The 24,983-nt window shown below is 37.7% G+C and overlaps 3 protein-coding genes across 3 annotated transcripts; 1 reads left to right on the top strand and 2 right to left on the bottom strand.

Moving 5' to 3' along the window:
• Positions 1-4,021: 4,021 nt before the first annotated feature.
• LOC137978728 (uncharacterized) lies at positions 4,022-5,928 on the bottom strand. Its single transcript, XM_068825761.1, has 2 exons — positions 5,632-5,928; positions 4,022-5,262 (listed from the first exon to the last, which is right to left on the bottom strand). The coding sequence occupies exons 1-2, from the start codon at positions 5,658-5,660 to the stop codon at positions 4,533-4,535; spliced, it is 759 nt and encodes a 252-aa protein (XP_068681862.1). The 5' UTR covers positions 5,661-5,928; the 3' UTR covers positions 4,022-4,532.
• Positions 5,929-12,282: 6,354 nt separating this feature from the next.
• Positions 12,283-14,212, bottom strand: LOC137978727 (uncharacterized). The gene is made up of 2 exons (XM_068825760.1): positions 13,876-14,212; positions 12,283-13,506 (listed from the first exon to the last, which is right to left on the bottom strand). The coding sequence occupies exons 1-2, from the start codon at positions 13,902-13,904 to the stop codon at positions 12,777-12,779; spliced, it is 759 nt and encodes a 252-aa protein (XP_068681861.1). The 5' UTR covers positions 13,905-14,212; the 3' UTR covers positions 12,283-12,776.
• A 5,761-nt stretch (positions 14,213-19,973) lies between these two features.
• Positions 19,974-22,419, top strand: LOC137978730 (uncharacterized). Its single transcript, XM_068825763.1, has 2 exons — positions 19,974-20,823; positions 21,192-22,419. The coding sequence occupies exons 1-2, from the start codon at positions 20,795-20,797 to the stop codon at positions 21,913-21,915; spliced, it is 753 nt and encodes a 250-aa protein (XP_068681864.1). The 5' UTR covers positions 19,974-20,794; the 3' UTR covers positions 21,916-22,419.
• The last annotated feature ends 2,564 nt before the right edge of the window (positions 22,420-24,983 follow it).

Here is a 24,983-nt window from a genome sequence, read left to right as displayed (position 1 = left end):
CTGAGCTGCGGTTTGTCTTCCAGGAGATTCAAGTTATATTTGCGTAATATGTAGCTCTAATAGTACACGATATTGTTTTGTTACCGTATATCATTATTAGGCCTTCTGATAGGGTGCGATTAAAAAATGCAAATTAGGCGATTTTTTCAGGGCAGATTGTGCGATTAGAAAGGCCAATTATGCGATAAATAATGTAAATTATGCAATTTTTTTCTCAGCAATTTTAAGCTTGTTTTATACGGTTTCAGGTTAAGAAAAACACTTTTTTGCTGCCCTAATGCACCAGTCATTTGTTTCCCCCACCCCTTGACCCCCAGGGATGGGTAGGGAAATTACATTTGAATGGTTGTAAAATAAGTGTATTTCCACTGGGGACTAGAGCAGACAAACACACATAATTCCCCCACCCCTCTGTTCCTAAAAGATTCTGAGTCATCAAGGAAATGTTAGGGAGATTACCACAATATACAGTTCTTGCCATTTGTGTGTGCCACATGAACTACATAAGGAACGACGCCATATTGATTTTGCATGTGTGAAAATACTTATTACCATTGCCCTTCGTTTCTTTTCAGTCCCAGTCCTCCTAGGTAAGAATTCCCCGATATTTCCCCCTGTATGTCCCCAGAGGGGTAGGGCAGAGGAACGAAAATCTTGTAATTTCCCTACCCCTAAAGGCGTAATTGTGGCGTAATCTCGTGTAATTGCCCTAGTAATGGTCGGGGGAAACAAATGACTAGTGCATAAAGACATTTTGAACACAAAGGAACAGTAATTATGTATCACGATCGACATTAGTCGGAATAAATAAAAGTTGAAAAGTTGAAAGGACACAGCTAACATGCCAAATGAATGATCAAGGTGCTTGTCAACCACGAACTTCCCAAGATCGTCAATCACAATAGGGCCATATCCCCATTTATACGAGAGAAAATAAGCCGCGGCTTTCTCTGGCCGCGGCTTACAGAAGACTCGAATGTTCACCCCGCATAAATCATACATGCCAACTCTCCCGGATTATCCGGGAGTCTCCCGGATACGGAACGAATCTCCCGGTCTCCCGTACGAGTCATTAAATCTCCCAGATAAAAACGACTCTGAACCTTTCACAGACGTTTCTCCATTCTAGACTCAAATTGCATCCCCAAGTTTAAAAAAGATCGATTTTTTTAAACTCGTTTCATTGTTTCTTAATGCATTTCTTCATCTCTGAGTTTCAAACACACGTTAATAGAACTAAACAAAATTACTTCCTTTAGCTATAATAGCCATATAACCGATTGTTTGATTGGATCTCGGATTCACCAATAAAAATTCTTCACATAAGTACCCTGTTTTCCCGCAAATTCACAATGGTGGCAGAATATTCTTGTATTCTGAAGGAGCTGCTGGGGGGATGGGTGGGTGCGTTTAGGGAGGGGGGAGAGGATGGGAGGGGGAGTGGGTAGGTTGATCGGGGGGGGGGGGGGAGGGGTGGAGAGACCAGATGGAAAAAAATCTCCAGATTTTAGATCTCCATAGGTTGGCATCTCTGATAAATGGTACAAAATCTACGTTCACGTCTTTTTCAAGCCGCGGCTTATATTGACCTGGGAATATATATTCGTATAAATAGTTCATTTTGCGTATTTTGTACACCGTGGCCAGAGTAAGCCGCGGCTTATTTTCTCTCGTATAAAAGGCCCTAATATTGCACGACGAGAAAAACATCAGTCCATCGTCCACGTGGAGCGTACCTGTGAGGTACTTTCTTGCTCGATTGTGAGCTGTCAGATTGGGCGGAATGTTTCTTCGTCGAAGAAAAAGCGAGCGTTTTCACAACAAACTTATCCATGAGTAAGTTTTTATCAGTTTTCAACGAAAGAAACTACATTTTGCCGAAAAACTTACAACTTCACTTATTTTTCATAAATCTCTTCTATAAGAGAAGGCAAGTGTGTCATTTCAGTGGTGTGTATAAAAGGGGGTGTTTGTGTTGCACCAATAGAAGGACACTCGTACCAGGTCCCCGACATGAAAACTAAGGCCTTGAATTTCGGATGTTTACGAAATCGAAGGTGACAAAGGTGTTTTAGCTTTTTTCCAAGATAAATCATCTTTAAAATGGCGTATTTATGCAAGAATTTCTAAGAAACGTCTTGATTTATGTTTCAGTTTATGAATTTTGTGCGTCCTTTTGTGAATTGTGCGATTTTTCGTGAATTGTGCGATCGGATGCGATTTGAGGTCGATTGTGCGAAATCGCACCATCGCGTAATATCAGAAGGCCTGCATTATAGTGCAATGGTAGATGTCGTAGGTAAATAGGCCCCTGAGAAGACATGTGGTTACTAGTAAAATACTAAACCCAGGCAGATTGAAGAAAAGAAAAGGGAATCGAGGAACATTGGTTTCGAAGCTGACATGTTGATCATTTTGAAGTTCCGTTAAAACTTCTTTTTTACGACAAGTTTAAGCGTGCACCCTGAGCTTCTAACAGGTTTCTGAGAGAAAAGTTCGCTGAGGTGAAGCCGTGTCCGGCGGGATCAGAATTTGGATGGAAGACCTCAAAATATACGACTTGCCGTCAGAAACATAGGAACGACAATTCTATTTTAACACTCAAAAATGCGAACTAAGCAAGATACAGATTTTGTTGGCGTGCTTTATGCAAAACAAGTATTGATGGAAAAGTAAATAAATATTGATACACAGGTTTCGGGAAGAACAGAAGGGTGTTTTCATAAGTGTCGATCAAGAATAAAATATTCTGCCATCAGCAACAAAATTTGCAACATGAAAACAACTTAAATTTTGAACCGAGAATATAAAAAGTTATCATCAGCAAAAAAAATTTTGGGAGACTTATTAAACTTTTGGCTGCACAAGTAAAGCGCAAAATCGAAAGTGACATTGCATTGGGCGAGCGCTCTGATCAAGTTACCTTGCATGTTTACTCGTGAAACAAAGGATACCTCTGTGTCAAATTGATGGCAAGACAGCTGGCTTTTGTTTTATTTAGTTAGTTCGTTTTTTCTTTTAACTGCTTTAGAGGTTGACAAGAAATGAGCAAATTCAACAGAAAGATTACAATCGCCTACCTCTTGACGTTGACCATTGTTTCTGCAAAGTCAAAAATGTACTATCCTAGTCGAGGTTATTTATCACCAGGTACTTCCATCGTTTCGGAAATAGCAGCTCTTTTATTATTCATTAGCGTCACAAATCATTGCCGATTTTGGGGGTTCATTTTGTTAAAACTCAAGCACGCTTCCAAACAGACCTGTTTATGTTCGTGAGTTAGGCACGCACTGCGGGCTTATTGTCATCACGGACTCACTCGTACACTCTAAGAACCCTGTGACATATAATGTGCAGTGCACTACCACAAAAATCCTTCGTTCATTTTGGAAAGATGTGAAAATCAAGTAAAAGATTTTGCGATTTTTTCCTTTTGCTTTTTGGGTCTAGTTGTGTCTTTCAATTGGAAAAGACCAAAGCTCTACAAGCTAAATATCAGAAAGTGTACTTGCATATATAGTCCAACTGTTTAGCTCAGTCGATTACAAGAGCGTTTCTCAATATACAAATTTCCGTGGTCTTTATTACTACGCTCTATTACGGAGCAATCTTCAAATGACTGTCGACATTAGTGATTGGTATTGGTGTGGCATCTTTTAAATGGTTTTTATTCTGTCCCTCGTCATCATATCTTTTGTCTATGACGCAGTTTTGTCGCGTTTGTTGATATGATAAAGTATTTTAGTTATTAAGAGTTTTTAAAGAAAAGAGTGGTGATTCGACGGCATCTCTATTTTTATCGCTATCACCCTGAAAAAGGCTTTATTTTGTGTCATTTTGTGCTAACTGATCAATAAACGAGACGATCTCCTTTACATTTGCATTTCCTATCAAGGAGAAATTATTTGGTGTCTCTTTACTCCAGAATGATTAGACACGAACTCCTCTGTTGTGCCATGGAATCTTGAACTCATCGTCTCCAACTAAAATGGAAGCACTTTTACTTTATGTTACACCACAAGGATTAATACTTTGAGCTTTGCTGTCAATCAAGTTTATTGTAAAACAACATTCATCTTTTAACTTAACAACACTGGAGTCTAAAAAATGACAAAGTTTTGCATTATTCTAAGCAAAAACACTGCTTCCATGGTTCTTGCAAGGAGATCAGGATGCCGCGAAAAACAAACAAAGAAAAAGACTCTTCTGTACTTTTGTCACTAACGCTTAACTAGAGCGACAGATTTTATTGCATAAACCGAAGGGGTAAAGAAATCATGTAACTTACAATTCGCTAACTTAATCTGGAAATATGTTCATCTAATATCTCAGGCAGGAACTCATTGTCAAAACGAAATTAAAGAAAATAAAGAAATTATTGTCCGGTATGTCTTACTCAATAATTATTCAGTGCTGGCTCATCGATTAGGCTCCTTAGCGCTTATGCAAATGAGATAAACTTGCAAAAAATAACCTCTCCTAAAATGCAAATAAATTCTGAAACTAGTAGTTGTCTTATCGACTGTTCTACTTTACTGGTCCTGTTCTCCTCCTGCTTCATCGCTAGTCTGTATTTTTTGTTCTTCACTTTGAGTTTCGCCTTCTTCCATGGTGACATCCACAGTTCTTTCATTTGGCAAAAGAGCTGGATCACGAGGCGCTTCTATGGTCAGTATGCCCTCTGTGGACAAGCTTGACGTCACTGAACCGAGATCTGCGTCATCAGGAAGAAGAATCTGACGATGGTAATCACGTGACCATTGCAAACCGCTCTCCTCTGATCGCTGTTTCCCAGTGACCGTCAGCTCTTGTCCTCGAAGTTGGACTTTGATTTCTCCCGGCTCAAATCCACTGAGATTTAACTTGACTGAAAATTTCCTGTCTTCCTCTTTCTTGCTGTCTTTCACCCGCTTGATTCCTTCGAGTACCAAAGCTCTTCCATCGTGACTCGCCTTTGACTTCACTGAGGTCGGATCAACCCCTTCTGGGATTTTGAACACTTTCTTGAACTCACTGTTTTCGAATCCATTTTCGTCTTCTGATCGATGCTGGCCATGTAGCGTAATCTTTTCATTGTCGACATCCAAAGAGATATCTTCAGGTTTGTACTGGTTTAGAGGTACTGTGGCGATCTTGATTGCACCTTGGGCGGACTGTGTTTGATCACGGAAACTGCCGCGATCTTCCTGTTCATATGCCAAGGCGATCTCTCTCCACAAGTCATCGGAAAAGCGAAATCTCGGTATACCCAGAGTGTAGGAACTGTCGTGGACGAAAACAAATCATTTGTTAAATGAGTAAATGGTGGTCGTTCAAACATTTTAAGGAGCAATTTGATCATAAAATAAAAAGCTTTCGTCTGCTTGAAAAGAAATTTATTGGCAATGAAGGTGGGATGCTTGCTAATATAAATAGTGTAACTAATTGTGTTAGGTTAGTTGCGTCAAAGATAATCAGTTGAAGTGGATCAAGGAAATTATAACGTTAAGAGAAATGAAAATGGTAGTGATTTCTCGTGAAATCTACGAGGTGTAAGCTTAAATCTATGACAAAGTTGCGAGAAGTTTGAGCCAAACTTGTCCGGCGAGACAAAAGCAAAGCAAAAAGATCTCAAGAATTTAAACGACTTACCTAGTTGGAAATCTGAAAACGAGAGCCATGTGTTTTTGAACTTTGTTTCTTGTAACTTCTTGTCTCGTCAAGTCTTCTTCAGAGTGGTTTGTGCGAAATGTAGAACATTGTTGAGGAACGAAATTTTATAGCCAACCATTTCTTTCTAGAACAATCGATGGTTACTAAAATTAGACCATTTTGTCAGTGCTTTAAAATAATGACGAGAAAAAGATTTATCGTGACAAAAGGTGACAAGACAAAAATAGTGTTGTTTTAGTAGCTTCTGGAAAAATCACGAATTTTCTCCTTCACGGCTGAAAAGTATCAACTTGAGCATCTTAGGCAGCCCGAAAGGGGTGTTGGGAGAATTTGACGTAACTTTTCAAAACAGAATTCTACTATGTCGGATGTGTTTACAAGCGTTTTGTACTGTGATAGAAACGCTAGTAAAAGGACTATAACATTGAAAATAGTGATGTGGTGTTTCTTCTCTTAGTCGGACGTTATGAAGAAAGACCACAGTACTTATTACAGCATTCTGTCGGCCATTTTTAACAGGAACTATCGAGCTAGACTGTCTCCTTTGACAGTGGAAGTAGACGAGTGGACAAACTCTACGTTGAAAGGCAATGTAGAACTAAATTTGTCGGTGGATTGATTTTCCTCACAGAAACGTAAGAATTGCATTTCATGAGAACACTGATATCGACAGTCTCGCGAAAAGTTTCCCGGGGAGACTAGATTAAGAATAGTTGAAGATATCTGTTTACAAACATTGCTTTTGTTATTGAAATTTGCCAACCAAAAGAACGAAGGAGCTTTTGTTTGGACAGCCAATGAGGCTGTGGTTGGCACTTTAATGACAAAAGGTGACGTGAACGATATCGTTCTTATTAACTATGGATTCAGTAGACTCGAAATAGTTTGCCTTTTTTTCACACAAATAAATATATTGTGCTCTTAGATATAGTTAGGGTAATCATATTGAGACAATATTTGTCCAGAGCATTAATTAGCCATCATAGATTTTTCACATTGCATTTTCTTCTAAAATACCTTTACCATGGCAACGGTTTAAGGCATTTGTTTGAGCCTTCAAATCAGCACAAATTGGCTTTTTATGAAAAAACGGGACTTTAAAATCTTCCCATACAGCGTTACCTGATAATGTTAGAAATAATCTCTAAGATACTTACAATAAGGACACTCGAACCGTGAACACTTGACATATTTTTTGTACATTTTTTTGACGACTATGCAATAAAAGCTCTTCTTATATTGCATAGTGTTGCCGGTAGCATTTTTAAAATGTAAAAACACTAAATACTCTTGTCAAGAGGACGAGCACGCATTCTATGGTCACTAAAAAATGTATACAAACAAATATCAAATGTTCACGGTTCACGTGTCCTCACTGTAAAGTGCCACTATGATCAAAAAATTACCAGAATAATTTTAAGCTTTGATTTTTATCCAAAGGCTATTTAATATGAGTGTAGGTTTTGGATTTCACAGTCCACCATTACTCATGTTCTGGCAAACTGAGCGGTTGGACATCAGAGGATTGCATCTAGGAAAAGGTGACGTCATAATTTTACTCACTAGCTTGAAATTTCAGGATGCAAATGCAGCTAATTATATGTGCAAAACACAAGGTTCAAAGTGTGAAAGCCCAAAAGACCTATGCTACATATTAATTCAGCCTCATACACATGCATTGCATTCTTAAACTAGTGAGTCTTTGACGTCATTTTCTCCTCGATCCCGCTCTCTCAAGAAATCAAGTCTTAAAACTTCAATCAGTTGCTGCTTAGTTAATATAATTTTGAAATCCAAAGAAAAATAAAATTGTTTTTTTGGGCATAGTCGCACTTTAAAATAAAATAAAAAAAATCTTGTAGGCCAGTTTTAAAGAAAAATCAAATTTTTTTTTAAATATGCCTGTAACCTATTTTTTCACCCACAGAATTTTTTTAATTAAAAAAAAAATAAATTTCAAATCATTTGAAGTTGACATAGAAAATGAAACCAATTTTAGGTCGTGAAGCAGAGATATGACTGAGTGAAATGGCACAATCAGGAAAAATGAAGGGGTTACAAGATCGGCACTTATGCATGCGTCACACTTTCCTTTGAGTACATGTATGTGCATTTGTGGAACTGCATGCCAATAAAAATGGTCAAAATGGATTTAAGTGACCTTCAAACAGTTTTACAAAATTCTCGTAGTTTTTGATTAGGATATTTTGATTCATGAGCTGATGTAAGCAGCTAAGGTATTGCTTTTGTGGGTTATGCACACATGCTTTTCTCCTTTAGGAACCATCTAGTAAATATAATCTTATGCAGATGTCATTACAGAGGCAGATCATGGAGGTCTAGTTTTTGCGTTGTAATTATCCTTCATTTGAACTAGTTTTTCTCCTGAGAGAACTAAAAAAATAAGACTATTGTATATACGCATTGCGTATCTATAGTGTGATGTGCAAGGGGAGTGGGAATGACTTTCCCGTCACGAGAGAGTAAAGTTGTGCTCTTCAATTGCTGTGCTTTATAGTTCGCCATTACCATATTTTGGCTATGAGGATGGCTTAGATCGTATCCATACCACCGTTCGATCCATTTGACCTTGGTTTTGGTGTCATCTTTGAATACATGTTCTTATTCATCACAGTCACCTTAGTTGAGTCAGATAGTGATTTATTATTTGGAGAAGAACTCAGAATCATCATAGAGCGAGGTCAATTCTTACAAGGCAATAAGGGATGAGATATTCATGGTGGTTATTGTTTCGATACTTTGATAATTATTGTGGCTACTCATGAATATCTATAAACCCAGGTGGTGGCTTGTATTTACTCGGGTTCAATAATTCACACTCTTTGTTGAGATTAAAGACCTAATGTTACCTTAGTTGATGGTTTAGCTGGAGAATATAGCGCCAAACACGAAAGGGTCGTGGATCACTAAGAATTTCAGAGATAAAACTATGTTATTTGTAGTTTTCCTGTACATTGAGCCTTGTTTTCAAAGCGAGTTCAAGTAAAACTTTTCACCCACAGAAAGTTATTTCTCGCTGTCATTTTACAACTAACGTCGAAAATGTGCAGATTGTGCATGGTAGAACGTCGCAAAGACAAAAGTAGTAGAAACTTTATATAACAGGCACGCATTGCGTACGTGTGGTAGTGAAGTAACACAGAGATTTGTAATTGTCATCTGAGCTGCGGTTTGTCTTCCAGGAGATTCAAGTTATATTTGCGTAATATTTATTGGGCCTTCTGATAGGGTGCGATTAAAAAATGCAAATTAGGGGATTTTTTCAGGGCAGATTGTGCGATTAGAAAGGCCAATTATGCGATAAATAATGTAAATTATGCAATTTTTTTCTCAGCAATTTTAAGCTTGTTTTATACGGTTTCAGGTTAAGAAAAACACTTTTTTGCTGCCCTAATGCACCAGTCATTTGTTTCCCCCACCCCTTGACCCCCAGGGATGGGTAGGGAAATTACATTTGAATGGTTGTAAAATAAGTGTATTTCCACTGGGGACTAGAGCAGACAAACACACATAATTCCCCCACCGCTCTGTTCCTAAAAGATTCTGAGTCATCAAGGAAATGTTAGGGAGATTACCACAATATACAGTTCTTGCCATTTGTGTGTGCCACATGAACTACATAAGGAACGACGCCATATTGATTTTGCATGTGTGAAAATACTTATTACCATTGCCCTTCGTTTCTTTTCAGTCCCAGTCCTCCTAGGTAAGAATTCCCCGATATTTCCCCCTGTATGTCCCCAGAGGGGTAGGGCAGAGGAACGAAAATCTTGTAATTTCCCTACCCCTAAAGGCGTAATTGTGGCGTAATCTCGTGTAATTGCCCTAGTAATGGTCGGGGGAAACAAATGACTAGTGCATAAAGACATTTTGAACACAAAGGAACAGTAATTATGTATCACGATCGACATTAGTCGGAATAAATAAAAGTTGAAAAGTTGAAAGGACACAGCTAACATGCCAAATGAATGATCAAGGTGCTTGTCAACCACGAACTTCCCAAGATCGTCAATCACAATAGGGCCATATCCCCATTTATACGAGAGAAAATAAGCCGCGGCTTTCTCTGGCCGCGGCTTACAGAAGACTCGAATGTTCACCCCGCATAAATGGTACAAAATCTACGTTCACGTCTTTTTCAAGCCGCGGCTTATATTGACCTGGGAATATATATTCGTATAAATAGTTCATTTTGCGTATTTTGTACACCGTGGCCAGAGTAAGCCGCGGCTTATTTTCTCTCGTATAAAAGGCCCTAATATTGCACGACGAGAAAAACATCAGTCCATCGTCCACGTGGAGCGTACCTGTGAGGTACTTTCTTGCTCGATTGTGAGCTGTCAGATTGGGCGGAATGTTTCTTCGTCGAAGAAAAAGCGAGCGTTTTCACAACAAACTTATCCATGAGTAAGTTTTTATCAGTTTTCAACGAAAGAAACTACATTTTGCCGAAAAACTTACAACTTCACTTATTTTTCATAAATCTCTTCTATAAGAGAAGGCAAGTGTGTCATTTCAGTGGTGTGTATAAAAGGGGGTGTTTGTGTTGCACCAATAGAAGGACACTCGTACCAGGTCCCCGACATGAAAACTAAGGCCTTGAATTTCGGATGTTTACGAAATCGAAGGTGACAAAGGTGTTTTAGCTTTTTTCCAAGATAAATCATCTTTAAAATGGCGTATTTATGCAAGAATTTCTAAGAAACGTCTTGATTTATGTTTCAGTTTATGAATTTTGTGCGTCCTTTTGTGAATTGTGCGATTTTTCGTGAATTGTGCGATCGGATGCGATTTGAGGTCGATTGTGCGAAATCGCACCATCGCGTAATATCAGAAGGCCTGCATTATAGTGCAATGGTAGATGTCGTAGGTAAATAGGCCCCTGAGAAGACATGTGGTTACTAGTAAAATACTAAACCCAGGCAGATTGAAGAAAAGAAAAGGGAATCGAGGAACATTGGTTTCGAAGCTGACATGTTGATCATTTTGAAGTTCCGTTAAAACTTCTTTTTTACGACAAGTTTAAGCGTGCACCCTGAGCTTCTAACAGGTTTCTGAGAGAAAAGTTCGCTGAGGTGAAGCCGTGTCCGGCGGGATCAGAATTTGGATGGAAGACCTCAAAATATACGACTTGCCGTCAGAAACATAGGAACGACAATTCTATTTTAACACTCAAAAATGCGAACTAAGCAAGATACAGATTTTGTTGGCGTGCTTTATGCAAAACAAGTATTGATGGAAAAGTAAATAAATATTGATACACAGGTTTCGGGAAGAACAGAAGGGTGTTTTCATAAGTGTCGATCAAGAATAAAATATTCTGCCATCAGCAACAAAATTTGCAACATGAAAACAACTTAAATTTTGAACCGAGAATATAAAAAGTTATCATCAGCAAAAAAAATTTTGGGAGACTTATTAAACTTTTGGCTGCACAAGTAAAGCGCAAAATCGAAAGTGACATTGCATTGGGCGAGCGCTCTGATCAAGTTACCTTGCATGTTTACTCGTGAAACAAAGGATACCTCTGTGTCAAATTGATGGCAAGACAGCTGGCTTTTGTTTTATTTAGTTAGTTCGTTTTTTCTTTTAACTGCTTTAGAGGTTGACAAGAAATGAGCAAATTCAACAGAAAGATTACAATCGCCTACCTCTTGACGTTGACCATTGTTTCTGCAAAGTCAAAAATGTACTATCCTAGTCGAGGTTATTTATCACCAGGTACTTCCATCGTTTCGGAAATAGCAGCTCTTTTATTATTCATTAGCGTCACAAATCATTGCCGATTTTGGGGGTTCATTTTGTTAAAACTCAAGCACGCTTCCAAACAGACCTGTTTATGTTCGTGAGTTAGGCACGCACTGCGGGCTTATTGTCATCACGGACTCACTCGTACACTCTAAGAACCCTGTGACATATAATGTGCAGTGCACTACCACAAAAATCCTTCGTTCATTTTGGAAAGATGTGAAAATCAAGTAAAAGATTTTGCGATTTTTTCCTTTTGCTTTTTGGGTCTAGTTGTGTCTTTCAATTGGAAAAGACCAAAGCTCTACAAGCTAAATATCAGAAAGTGTACTTGCATATATAGTCCAACTGTTTAGCTCAGTCGATTACAAGAGCGTTTCTCAATATACAAATTTCCGTGGTCTTTATTACTACGCTCTATTACGGAGCAATCTTCAAATGACTGTCGACATTAGTGATTGGTATTGGTGTGGCATCTTTTAAATGGTTTTTATTCTGTCCCTCGTCATCATATCTTTTGTCTATGACGCAGTTTTGTCGCGTTTGTTGATATGATAAAGTATTTTAGTTATTAAGAGTTTTTAAAGAAAAGAGTGGTGATTCGACGGCATCTCTATTTTTATCGCTATCACCCTGAAAAAGGCTTTATTTTGTGTCATTTTGTGCTAACTGATCAATAAACGAGACGATCTCCTTTACATTTGCATTTCCTATCAAGGAGAAATTATTTGGTGTCTCTTTACTCCAGAATGATTAGACACGAACTCCTCTGTTGTGCCATGGAATCTTGAACTCATCGTCTCCAACTAAAATGGAAGCACTTTTACTTTATGTTACACCACAAGGATTAATACTTTGAGCTTTGCTGTCAATCAAGTTTATTGTAAAACAACATTCATCTTTTAACTTAACAACACTGGAGTCTAAAAAATGACAAAGTTTTGCATTATTCTAAGCAAAAACACTGCTTCCATGGTTCTTGCAAGGAGATCAGGATGCCGCGAAAAACAAACAAAGAAAAAGACTCTTCTGTACTTTTGTCACTAACGCTTAACTAGAGCGACAGATTTTATTGCATAAACCGAAGGGGTAAAGAAATCATGTAACTTACAATTCGCTAACTTAATCTGGAAATATGTTCATCTAATATCTCAGGCAGGAACTCATTGTCAAAACGAAATTAAAGAAAATAAAGAAATTATTGTCCGGTATGTCTTACTCAATAATTATTCAGTGCTGGCTCATCGATTAGGCTCCTTAGCGCTTATGCAAATGAGATAAACTTGCAAAAAATAACCTCTCCTAAAATGCAAATAAATTCTGAAACTAGTAGTTGTCTTATCGACTGTTCTACTTTACTGGTCCTGTTCTCCTCCTGCTTCATCGCTAGTCTGTATTTTTTGTTCTTCACTTTGAGTTTCGCCTTCTTCCATGGTGACATCCACAGTTCTTTCATTTGGCAAAAGAGCTGGATCACGAGGCGCTTCTATGGTCAGTATGCCCTCTGTGGACAAGCTTGACGTCACTGAACCGAGATCTGCGTCATCAGGAAGAAGAATCTGACGATGGTAATCACGTGACCATTGCAAACCGCTCTCCTCTGATCGCTGTTTCCCAGTGACCGTCAGCTCTTGTCCTCGAAGTTGGACTTTGATTTCTCCCGGCTCAAATCCACTGAGATTTAACTTGACTGAAAATTTCCTGTCTTCCTCTTTCTTGCTGTCTTTCACCCGCTTGATTCCTTCGAGTACCAAAGCTCTTCCATCGTGACTCGCCTTTGACTTCACTGAGGTCGGATCAACCCCTTCTGGGATTTTGAACACTTTCTTGAACTCACTGTTTTCGAATCCATTTTCGTCTTCTGATCGATGCTGGCCATGTAGCGTAATCTTTTCATTGTCGACATCCAAAGAGATATCTTCAGGTTTGTACTGGTTTAGAGGTACTGTGGCGATCTTGATTGCACCTTGGGCGGACTGTGTTTGATCACGGAAACTGCCGCGATCTTCCTGTTCATATGCCAAGGCGATCTCTCTCCACAAGTCATCGGAAAAGCGAAATCTCGGTATACCCAGAGTGTAGGAACTGTCGTGGACGAAAACAAATCATTTGTTAAATGAGTAAATGGTGGTCGTTCAAACATTTTAAGGAGCAATTTGATCATAAAATAAAAAGCTTTCGTCTGCTTGAAAAGAAATTTATTGGCAATGAAGGTGGGATGCTTGCTAATATAAATAGTGTAACTAATTGTGTTAGGTTAGTTGCGTCAAAGATAATCAGTTGAAGTGGATCAAGGAAATTATAACGTTAAGAGAAATGAAAATGGTAGTGATTTCTCGTGAAATCTACGAGGTGTAAGCTTAAATCTATGACAAAGTTGCGAGAAGTTTGAGCCAAACTTGTCCGGCGAGACAAAAGCAAAGCAAAAAGATCTCAAGAATTTAAACGACTTACCTAGTTGGAAATCTGAAAACGAGAGCCATGTGTTTTTGAACTTTGTTTCTTGTAACTTCTTGTCTCGTCAAGTCTTCTTCAGAGTGGTTTGTGCGAAATGTAGAACATTGTTGAGGAACGAAATTTTATAGCCAACCATTTCTTTCTAGAACAATCGATGGTTACTAAAATTAGACCATTTTGTCAGTGCTTTAAAATAATGACGAGAAAAAGATTTATCGTGACAAAAGGTGACAAGACAAAAATAGTGTTGTTTTAGTAGCTTCTGGAAAAATCACGAATTTTCTCCCTCACGACTGAAAAGTATCAACTTGAGCATCTTAGGCAGCCCGAAAGGGGTGTTGGGAGAATCTGACGTAACTTTTCAAAACAGAACTACTATGTCGGATGTGTTTACAAGCGTTTTGTACTGTGATAGAAACGCTAGTAAAAGGACTATAACATTGAAAATAGTGATGTGGTGTTTCTTCTCTTAGTCGGACGTTATGAAGAAAGACCACAGTACTTATTACAGCATTCTGTCGGCCATTTTTAACAGGAACTATCGAGCTAGACTGTCTCCTTTGACAGTGGAAGTAGACGAGTGGACAAACTCTACGTTGAAAGGCAATGTAGAACTAAATTTGTCGGTGGATTGATTTTCCTCACAGAAACGTAAGAATTGCATTTCATGAGAACACTGATATCGACAGTCTCGCGAAAAGTTTCCCGGGGAGACTAGATTAAGAATAGTTGAAGATATCTGTTTACAAACATTGCTTTTGTTATTGAAATTTGCCAACCAAAAGAACGAAGGAGCTTTTGTTTGGACAGCCAATGAGGCTGTGGTTGGCACTTTAATGACAAAAGGTGACGTGAACGATATCGTTCTTATTAACTGTGGAGTCAGTAGACTCGAAATAGTTTGCCTTTTTTTCACACAAATAAATATATTGTACTCTTAGATTAGGGTAATCATATTGAGACAATATTTGTCCAGAGCATTAATTAGCCATCATAGATTTTTCACATTGGATTTTCTTCTAAAATACCTTTACCATGGCAACGGTTTAAGGCATTTGTTTGAGCCTTCAAATCAGCACAAATTGGCTTTTTATGAAAAAACGGGACTTTGAAATCTTCCCATACAGCGTTACCTGATAATGTTAGAAATAATCTCTAAGATACTTACAATAAGGACACTCGAACCGTGAACACTTGACATATTTTTTGTACATTTTTTTTGACGAATATGCAATAAAAGCTCTTCTTATATTGCATAGTGTTGCCGGTAGCATTTTTAAAATGTAAAAACACTAAATACTCTTGTCAAGAGGACGAGCACGCATTCTATGGTCACTAAAAAATGTATACAAACAAATATCAAATGTTCACGGTTCACGTGTCCTCACCGTAAAGTGCCACTATGATCAAAAAATTACCAGAATAATTTTAAGCTTTGATTTTTATCCAAAGGCTATTTAATTTGAGTGTAGGTTTTGGATTTCACAGTCCACCATTACTCATGTTCTGGCAAACTGAGCGCTTGGATGTCAGAGGGTTGCATCTAGGGAAAGGTGACATCATTTACTCACTAGCTTGAAATTTCAGGATGCAAATGCAGCTAATTATATGTTTAAAACACAAGTTTCAAAGTGTGAAAGCCCAAAAAACCCATGCTCCATATTAATTCAGCCTCATACACATGCATTGCATTCTTAAACTAGTGAGTCTTTGACATCATTTTCTCCTCGATCCCGCTCTCTCAAGAAATCAAGTCTTGAAACTTCAATCAGTTACTGCTTAGTTAATATAATTTTGAAATCCAAAGAAAAATAAAATTGTTGTTTTGGGCATAGTCGCACTTTAAAATTAAAAAAAAAAAAATCTCATAGGCCAGTTTTAAACAAAAATCATTTTTTTTAAAATATGCCTGTAACCTATTTTTTCACCCACAGAATTTTTTTAATTAAAAAAAAAATAAATTTCAAATTATTTGAAGTTGACATAGAAAATGAAACCAATTTTAGGTCCTGAAGCAGAGATATGACTGAGTGAAATGGCACAATCAGGAAAAATGAAGGGGTTACAAGATTGGCACTTATGCATGCGTCACACTTTCCTTTGAGTACATGTATGTGCATTTGTGGAACTGCATGCCAATAAAAATGGATTTAAGTGAGTTCAAACAGTTTTACAAAATTCTCGTAGTTTTTGATTAGGACATTTTGATTCATGAGCTGATGTAAGCAGCTAAGGTATTGCTTTTGTGGCTTATGCACACATGCTCAGCTGAAAGACCTTTTGAACCTCCTTAAAATTAATTAACTTGCAAGGTTATTTAATCTAGGAGGGTGCACAAAAACAGAAAAGACTCTTCTGTACTTTTATCACTAATGCCTAACTAGACTGACAGATTTTATTGCATAAACCGAAGGGGTAAAGAAATCATGTAACTTACAATTTGCTAACTTAGTCCGGAAATATGTTAATCTAATATGTCAGGCAGGAACTCATTGTCAAAAAGAAATAGGCACGCATTGCGTATGTGTGGTAGTGAAGTAACACAGAGCTTTATAATTGTCAACTGAGCTGCGGTTTGTCTTCCAGGAGATTCAAGATATATTTGCGTAACATGTAGCTCTAATACACCTTATGCTGTTCATTACGAGAAAATACGCATTCATTTGCGTGAATTGACGACCAATAGCGCGAAGATGCATTCATGAGCGCCAAGAAGCGAACATTTGCACGTAACTCAGATTCAATAACGATTTTTGCATTTTTGTTTACATTTCATAGCATTTTCATATGTTCGTATGCGTCATTTGGCATACAAAAGAGGAAAATATACTTTCATTTGCACTAACATTCAAGTCATTAACACCATCATGAAAATCAATAGAGACAATAAACAAACATTAAAGTGCATAACCATTAATTAACAGTTTCATCACACTGTTTAAAATTTATAAACATTCCTGGACGGCGTTAGTGTGGGTAAGACATATATTAATGGGATTGTACAACCAATAGAGCGTTCTTTACATTCAATGTACAAACGTCGATTTTTCTAAGTTCTTCTCCAAAGAATAAATCACTATCTCACTCAACTAAGGTGACTGTGATGACTAAGACCATGCATTCAAAGATGACACTAAAGCCAAGGTCAAATGGATTGAACGGTGGTATGGATACGATCTCAGCCATCCTCATGGCCAAAAGATGGTAATGGAGAACTATAAAGCACAGCAATTGAAGAACACAACGTTACTCTCTCGTGAGTCACGGGAAAGTCCTTCCCACTCCCCTTGCACATCATACTATAGATATGTATATACAATAGTCTTATTTTTTTAGTTCACTGGGGAGAAAAACTAGTTCAAATCAAGGATAATTACAATGCAAAAATTAGACCCCCATGATCTGCCTCTGTATGACATCTGCATAAGACTATATTTACAAGATGGTTCCTAAAGGAGAAATTCAGATGGTCAAATTCATCATAAGCCTCAGACCCTACCTAACATCATAAAATTATATAGTTCAACACATTATAATTTCAAGTTCAAGTTCAAGTTATGTTTATTAAAATCTCAGACCAATATACATGGTCCTAAAGGCCACACTCATTCATTGAAACACCCAATGTGGAAGGTATGACAGCCTGGCCAGATTGCTCCACCTAGAAATAAGAAAACAAATCAAATCAAATAGATTGAAATGTGGTATCTGTGCATAAAAGAAATGCCAGAAGCTCCAGCAAACATCTGTTTGGAGCAGAGTAGATCATCAACAACTAGTTCAATGCATGTAATGCCAAGTCTAAGGGAGCTTTCCTTTTGTTAGAACTGGCCGACCAGACCCATCAGTTTCCAAAGAAAATGCAACAGTTTGAGGGAACACTTGCATGATAATCTCTCATATTCTTCTTAATGCCTTGCAGAGTTAGTCCTTTCAAATTCCTGGTCTGGCCTGAGTCAGTTCTTTCGTATAGAAAGCACCCTAAGTCAATTTACATGACACATTGATAAATTCTCACCATTGCTGTGGGACATTAAGATAGTATAGAACATTTAAGGGGCACATAATATTTGAGTGGATGTAGAGCTTAATTAAAAAGAATGGGGAATTCGGTTTGGTCTATAATAAAGCTCCCTTAGCTACTAAAGGTCAAACATGAAAAGGACCCAAGGTTGGATTCTTCTTAAAGTTTCTTTTCTTAGTATTCCCTCTTTCTGATGAGATGTGGCCCAGCTGGGTTCCCAGACAGGTCTTGGGATCTTGACTGATGTTAAGCAGAATGCTACCACATTAAAACATGCAGTACAAAGTTCTCAGCTTTCGAAATTAGTCTACTGTGTTTAGAGGATACTCCACATCCTTAACCAAAACCACATTCTTTCCAGTCTTGATGACATTACAATCTTCAACAATTTCAAAATCTCACTTGGTTAAAATAAGATGATATAAAATAATATTTCTCACATACTGATAGGCCCAAAACTTTTCTGGTCAAACAGAATCAAGAATGAGCTTAGAAACACCGTTACCACAGTCTGTATTAATTTTCGAAACATGCTTATTTTTGTGCAGATAGTAGCGCGACTCCTTACTGGCAAGGTAGTAACTACTGCACCCTCCTAAATTAAATAACCTTCCACATTAATTTTAAGGAGGCTCAAAAGGCTTTTCAGCTAAGTATGCACGCATAAGCCACAAACAAAATACTTAATTTAGCTGCTCACATCAACTCATCAATCAAAATGTCCTAATCAAAAACTACGAAACTTTTGTACAAACTGTTTAAGATCATTCAAATCCATTTTTGTTGGCTTGTAGTTCCACACACATACAGACTTGACTGAGAGGGTGAAATATGCGTAATTGCTGATCTTAAAACCCCCTCATATTTCCTGATTGTGCCATTTCACTCGTTTATATCTCTGCCTCAGGACTTAAAATTGGTTTCATTTTTTGCATGTCAACTTAAGAGTATCAAGTATTTATGAGTCAATGAGTCAATGACTCATGACTAATTGACTCATTTGACTCATAAAACATCCGTTCTCGTCAACTTAAATTAATTTGAAATTTTTTTCCAGGAGTTTCAATAAAAAATGAAGCAGCGAGCAGCTTTAAATAGAGTAACCGACTGTATCAACAAGGAGACATCATTCCTTTTTTTCTAGGGGAAGGGCTGGTGTCTAGGATGTGCATCAGCAGAAATTTTTGAAATTTTAAAGCCCTAAAATGCGATTTTCAGCATTCTGGGAACTAAATTGAGGATAAAAGAGCATGCTTTTCATTCAAGAAAATGTAGCTTTCATTCAACTTTTAAATTATCAGTCACAAATACTTCCTACAAGCAATGCACAAATGATTAAAACAAAATTACATACTTTTGCATGTTAAGAAATTCTGTGTAAACCTATCAAGAAACTTGGGGAAAATTACCTCAAATTTGTATAGCATTCACATGACTAACGAACAATGTAAAACCAGTGGGCCTTTATGAATCAAAACAAAGTCATCATTACCTTTTCATTCAGATTTTATATCTCTTTTGTTTACAATGCTATTCAAACCAGTTGCTTCTTCTTTCTAGAAAAAATTAGCCGACTTCTATGAGCAAAGAAGCCCACACGTTTTATGGGCCGTCGGTGCTTATAGAAACCCCTGTATTTCTTTAAAATTTAAAAACATCTGTAAGTGAAAAAATAAGTTAGAAACATATTTTTAAAAAAATGATTTTTTCTGTAAACCTGGCCTAGAAATGTTTTTTTTATTTTTAAGTATTTTAGAGATTATTTCTAACATCATCAGACAACACTATAAGGGAAGATTTCACCATCCCCTTTTTCAACAAGGCAATTTATGCTGATTTCAAGGCTCAAAGAAATGCCTTACATCATTGCCATGGTAAAGGTATTTTGGAAGAAAATGTGATGTGAGAATTCTATGATGGCTAATTAATGCTCTAACCAAATTTCGTCACGACAAGATTACCCTTACTATATCTAAGAGCACAATATATTTATTTGTGTGAAAAGAAAGAAAAACTATTTCGAGTCTACATAATCCATAGTTAATAGGAAAGATATCGTTTAAGTCACCTATTGTCATTAATGTGCCAACCACAGCCTCATTCGATGTCAAAACAAAAGCTCCGATCCTTTTGTTCTTGTGGCTGGCAAATCAGCTGGCAAATTTCAATAGCAAAAGCAATGTTTGTAAACAGATCTCTTCAACGCGAGAATGTCGATATCAGTGCTCTCATGAAATGCAACTCTTACGTTTCTGTGAGCAACATCAATCCACCGAACCAATTTAGTTCTACTTTGCCTTTCAACGCAGAGTTTGCCCACTCATCTACTTCCACTGTCAAAGGAGACAGTCCAGCTCGATAGTTGCTGTTGAAAATGGCCGACAGAATGTTGTAATAAGTACTGTGGTATTTTCTTCGTAACGTCTGACGAAGAGAGGAAACACCATATCACTGTTTTCAAAGTTATATTCCTTTTACTAGCGTTCTATCACAGGACAACACGCTTGTAAGCACATCCGCCATAGTTGTTTTTGTTCTTCGAAAATTACGTCAGATTCTCCCAACACCCCTTTCGGGCTGCCTAAAATACTCAAGTTGACATATTTTTTCCGCCGAGAACGAGAAAATTCGTGATTTTTCCAGAAGCTACTAAAACAACACTATTTTTATCTTGTCACCTTTTGTCACGATAAATCTTTTGCTCGTCATTATTTTAAAGCACTGACAAAATGTTCTAATTTTAGTAACGATGGATTGTTCTAGAAACAAAACTTCGGCTATAAAATGTCGTCCCTGAAAGAGTGTTCTACAGTTTGCACAAACCGCTTCTGAAGAAGACTTGAATCAGTGTTGAATAGAGAAGAAGTTACAAGAAACAAAGTTCAAAAACACATGGCTCTCGTTTTCAGACTTCCAACCAGGTAAGTCGTTTAAATTCTTGAGATCCTTTCGCTTTGCTTTTTTCTCGCCGGACGAGTTTGACTAGCTCAACTGACTTCTTGCAACTTTCTCATAGATACGCCTTGTAGGTTTCCCTTGAAATCACTATTTTTTTCATTTGATGTAGCGTTGTAATTTCCTTCATCCACTTCAACTGATTATCTTTGACGCAACTAGCCTAACACAATTAGTTACACTATTTATATTAGCAAGCATCCCAGCTTTATTGCTAATAGATTTCTTTTTTAGCAGACGAAAGATGTTTGTTTTATTATCAAATTGCTCCTGAAAATGTTTGAACGACCACTATTTACTCATTTAACAAATGATTTGCTTTCGTCCACAACAGTTCCTACACTCAAACTGTACCAAGATTTCGCTTCTTTGATGACTTGTGGAGAGAAATTGCTTTGGGATATGAACAGGAAAATCAAGACAGTTGCCAAACACAGTCCACCCAAGGTGCAATCAAGATCGCCACAGTACCTCTAAACCAGTACAAACCTGAAGATATCTCTCTGGATGTCGACAATGAAAAGATTACGTTACATGGCCAGCATCGATCAGAAGACGAAAATGGATTCGAAAACAGTGAGTTCAAGAAAGTGTTCAAAATCCCAGAAGGGGTTGATCCAACCTCAGTGAAGTCAAAGGCGAGTCACGATGGAAGAGCGTTGGTACTCGAAGGAATCAAGCGGGTGAAAGACAGCAAGAAAGAGGAAGACAGGAAATTTTCAGTCAAGTTAAATCTCAGTGGATTTGAGCCGGGAGAAATCAAAGTCCAACTTCGAGGAAAAGAGCTGACGGTCACTGGGAAACAGCGATCAGAGGAGAGCGGTTTGCAATGGTCACGTGATTACCATCGTCAGATTCTTCTTCCTGATGACGCAGATCTCGGTTCAGTGACGTCAAGCTTGTCCAAAGAAGGCATACTGACCATAGAAGCGCCTCGCGATCCAGCTCTTTTGCCAAATGAAAGAACTGTGGATGTCACCATGGAAGAAGGCGAAACTCAAAGTGAAGAACAAAACAAACAGACAAGCCATGGAGCAGGAGGAGAACAGAACCAGTAAAGTAGAACAGTCGATAAGACAACTACTAGTCCTACAAACATGTTGTTTCAAAATTTATTTGCATTTTAGGAGAGTTTTTTGTTTGCAAGTTTACCTCATTTGCATAAGCGGTAAGGAGCCTAATCGATGAGCCAGCACTGAATAATATGTATTGAGTGAGACATACCGGACAATAATTTCTTTATTTTCTTTAATTTCTTTTTGGCAATGAGTTCCTGCCTGAGATATTAGATTAACATATTTCCGGATTAAGTTAGCGAATTGTAAGTTACATGATTTCTTTACCCCTTCGGTTTATGCAATAAAATTTGTCAGTCTAGTTAGGCGTTAGTGACAAAAGTACAGAAGAGTCTTTTTCTTTATTTGTTTTTCGCGGCATCCTGATCTCCTTGCAAGAACCATGGAAGCAGTGTTTTTGCATAGAATAGTGCAAAGCTTTGTCATTTTTTAGACTCCAGTGTTGTTAAGTTAAAAGATGAATGATGTTTTACAATAAACTTGATTGACAGCAAAGCTCAAAGTATTAATCTTTGTGGTGTAATATAAAGCAAAAGTGCTTCCATTTTAGTTGGAGACGATGAGTTCGAGATTCCATGGCACAACAGAGGAGTTCGTGTCTAATCATTCTGGAGTAAAAAGACACCAAATAATTTTTCCTTCATAGGAAATGCAAATGTACAGGAGATCGTCTCGTTTATTGATCAGTTAGCACAAAATGACACAAAATAAAGCCTTTTTCAGGGTGATAGCGATAAAAATGGAGATGCCGTCGAATCACCACTCTTTTCTTTAAAAACTCTTAATAACTAAAATACTTTATCATATCAACAAACGCGACAAAACTGCGTCATAGAGAAAAGATATGATGACGAGCGACAGAATAAAAACCATTTAAAAGATGCCACACCAATACCAATCACTAATTTCGACAGTCATTTGAAGATTGCTCCGTAATAAAGCGTATTAATAAAGACCAAGGAAATTTGTATATTGAGAAACGCTCTTGTAATCGACTGAGCTAAACAGTTGGACTATATATATATGCAAGTAGACTTTCTGATATTTATAGCTTGTAGAGCTTTGGTCTTTTCCAATTGAAAGACACAACTAGAACCAAAAAACAAAAACAAAAACTCGAAAAATCGTTTACATGATTTTCACATCTTTCCGACAAAATGAACGAAGGCTTTTTGTGGTAGTGCACTGCACATTATGTCACCGGGTTCTTAGAGTGTAAGAGTTTGAGTCCGTCATGACAGTAAGCCTGCCTTGCGTGCCAAACTCACGAACATAAACGGGTCTGTTGGAAGTGTGCTTGAGTTTTAACAAAATGAGCCCCCAAAATCGGCAATGATTTGAGACGCTCATGAATAATAAAGGAGCTGCTATTTCCGAAACGATGGAATTACCTGGTGATAAATAACTACATTTTGACTTTGCAGAAACAATGGTCAACCTCAAGAGTTGGGCGACTGTGATCTTTGTCTTGAATTTGCTCATTTCTTGTCAATATTTAAAGCAGTTAAAAGAAAAAACAAACAAACTAAATAAAACAAAAACCAGGTGTCTTGCCATCAATTTGACACAGAGGTATCCTTTGTTTCGCAAGTAAACATGCAAGGTAACTTGATCAATGCGCTCGCTCAATGCAATGTCACTTTCGATTTTGCGCTTTACTTGTGCAGCCAAAAGTACAATAGAAAGATTGAATGTAGCAAAAGTTTCCCAAAATTTTTTTTGCTGATGGTAACTTTTTATATTCTCGGTTCAAATTAAATTTAAGTTGTTTCCATGTTGCAAATTTTGTTGCTGACGGCAGAATATTTTATTCTTGATCTACACTTACTGAAAACTCCCTTCGCATTTTAGTTCGCATTTTTGAGTGTTAAAATAGAATTGTCCTCCCGATGTTTCTGACGACAAGTCGTATATTTTGAGGTCTTCCATCCAAATACTGATCCCGCCGGACAGGGTCTCACCTCACCGAACTTTTCTCTTAGAAACCTGTCAGAAGCTCAGGGTGAACGCTTAAACTTGTCGTAAAAAAGAAGTTGTAACGGAACTTCAAAATGATCAACATGTCAGCTTCGAAACCAAAATTCCTCGATTTCCTTTTCTTTTCTTCAATCTGTCTGGGTTTAGTATTTTACCAGTAACCACATGTCTTCTCAGGGGAATATTTACCTACGACGTCTACCATGGCACTATAATGATATACGGTACCAAAACAATATCGTGTACTATTAGAGCTACATATTACGCAAATATAACTTGAATCTCCTGGAAGACAAACCGCAGCTCAGTTGACAATTATGAAGCTCTGTGTTACTTCACCACCACACGTATGCGTGCCTAGCTTTTTAAGTCTCCTCTACTTTTGTCTCTGCGGCATCATATTCTTCCATGCAAAATTTCGACATTAGTTATAAAAATGACTGCAAGAAATAACTTATTGTGGGTGAAAAGTTGCACTTGAACTCGCTTTGAAAACGAGGCTCGATGTACAGGGAAACTACAAATAAATGTAATATGTGATAATCCTGATTAGCATCAATTTTAGAAGTAGTAGAGGATACTGCTATTGCGTTGGGACGCACCGATTTTGTTAAAACCAAGGAAAGTTTGGTCGAAGACACTAGACTGGCCTGGCGTTTGCTTTGCGTGTGCCAAATCAGGCCACTGGAGAGCCGTCTATCCTTTTCTTTCTGTAAGCAAATCGCAGTATCAGTGGCGTTACTCTCTCGATATGCTTATGGTTATGAATTTTCATTTACCGTTGTTCCTGTGAAAGTTACAGAGAGCCTTTGTAGATCTTTCAGTTTTCCAACGCTACCATGTGTCTCATTTTATTTGCATCATTGAGTTTTCTTTTCATGCTTCCATTGCGTGAAATTCCCCCACCTTTTGCTTTAAAGACCAATACCTCAGCACTCCAATAGTCCGCACTCGTTTCATACGCGATTTTTGATTTCCTTTGTCTTGATTGTTTTGCTGAACATTTTGAGCCACCTTTATATTTATTCCGCTCTCTGTCGCTGTTCAGAATTCAGGCAAAACCTGTTTGTTCT

This window comes from Montipora foliosa, chromosome 12 (genome assembly GCF_036669935.1).
Source record: "Montipora foliosa isolate CH-2021 chromosome 12, ASM3666993v2, whole genome shotgun sequence".
NCBI classification, from domain to species: domain Eukaryota; kingdom Metazoa; phylum Cnidaria; class Anthozoa; order Scleractinia; family Acroporidae; genus Montipora; species Montipora foliosa.
This window is presented reverse-complemented; position numbering and strand designations above follow the sequence as displayed.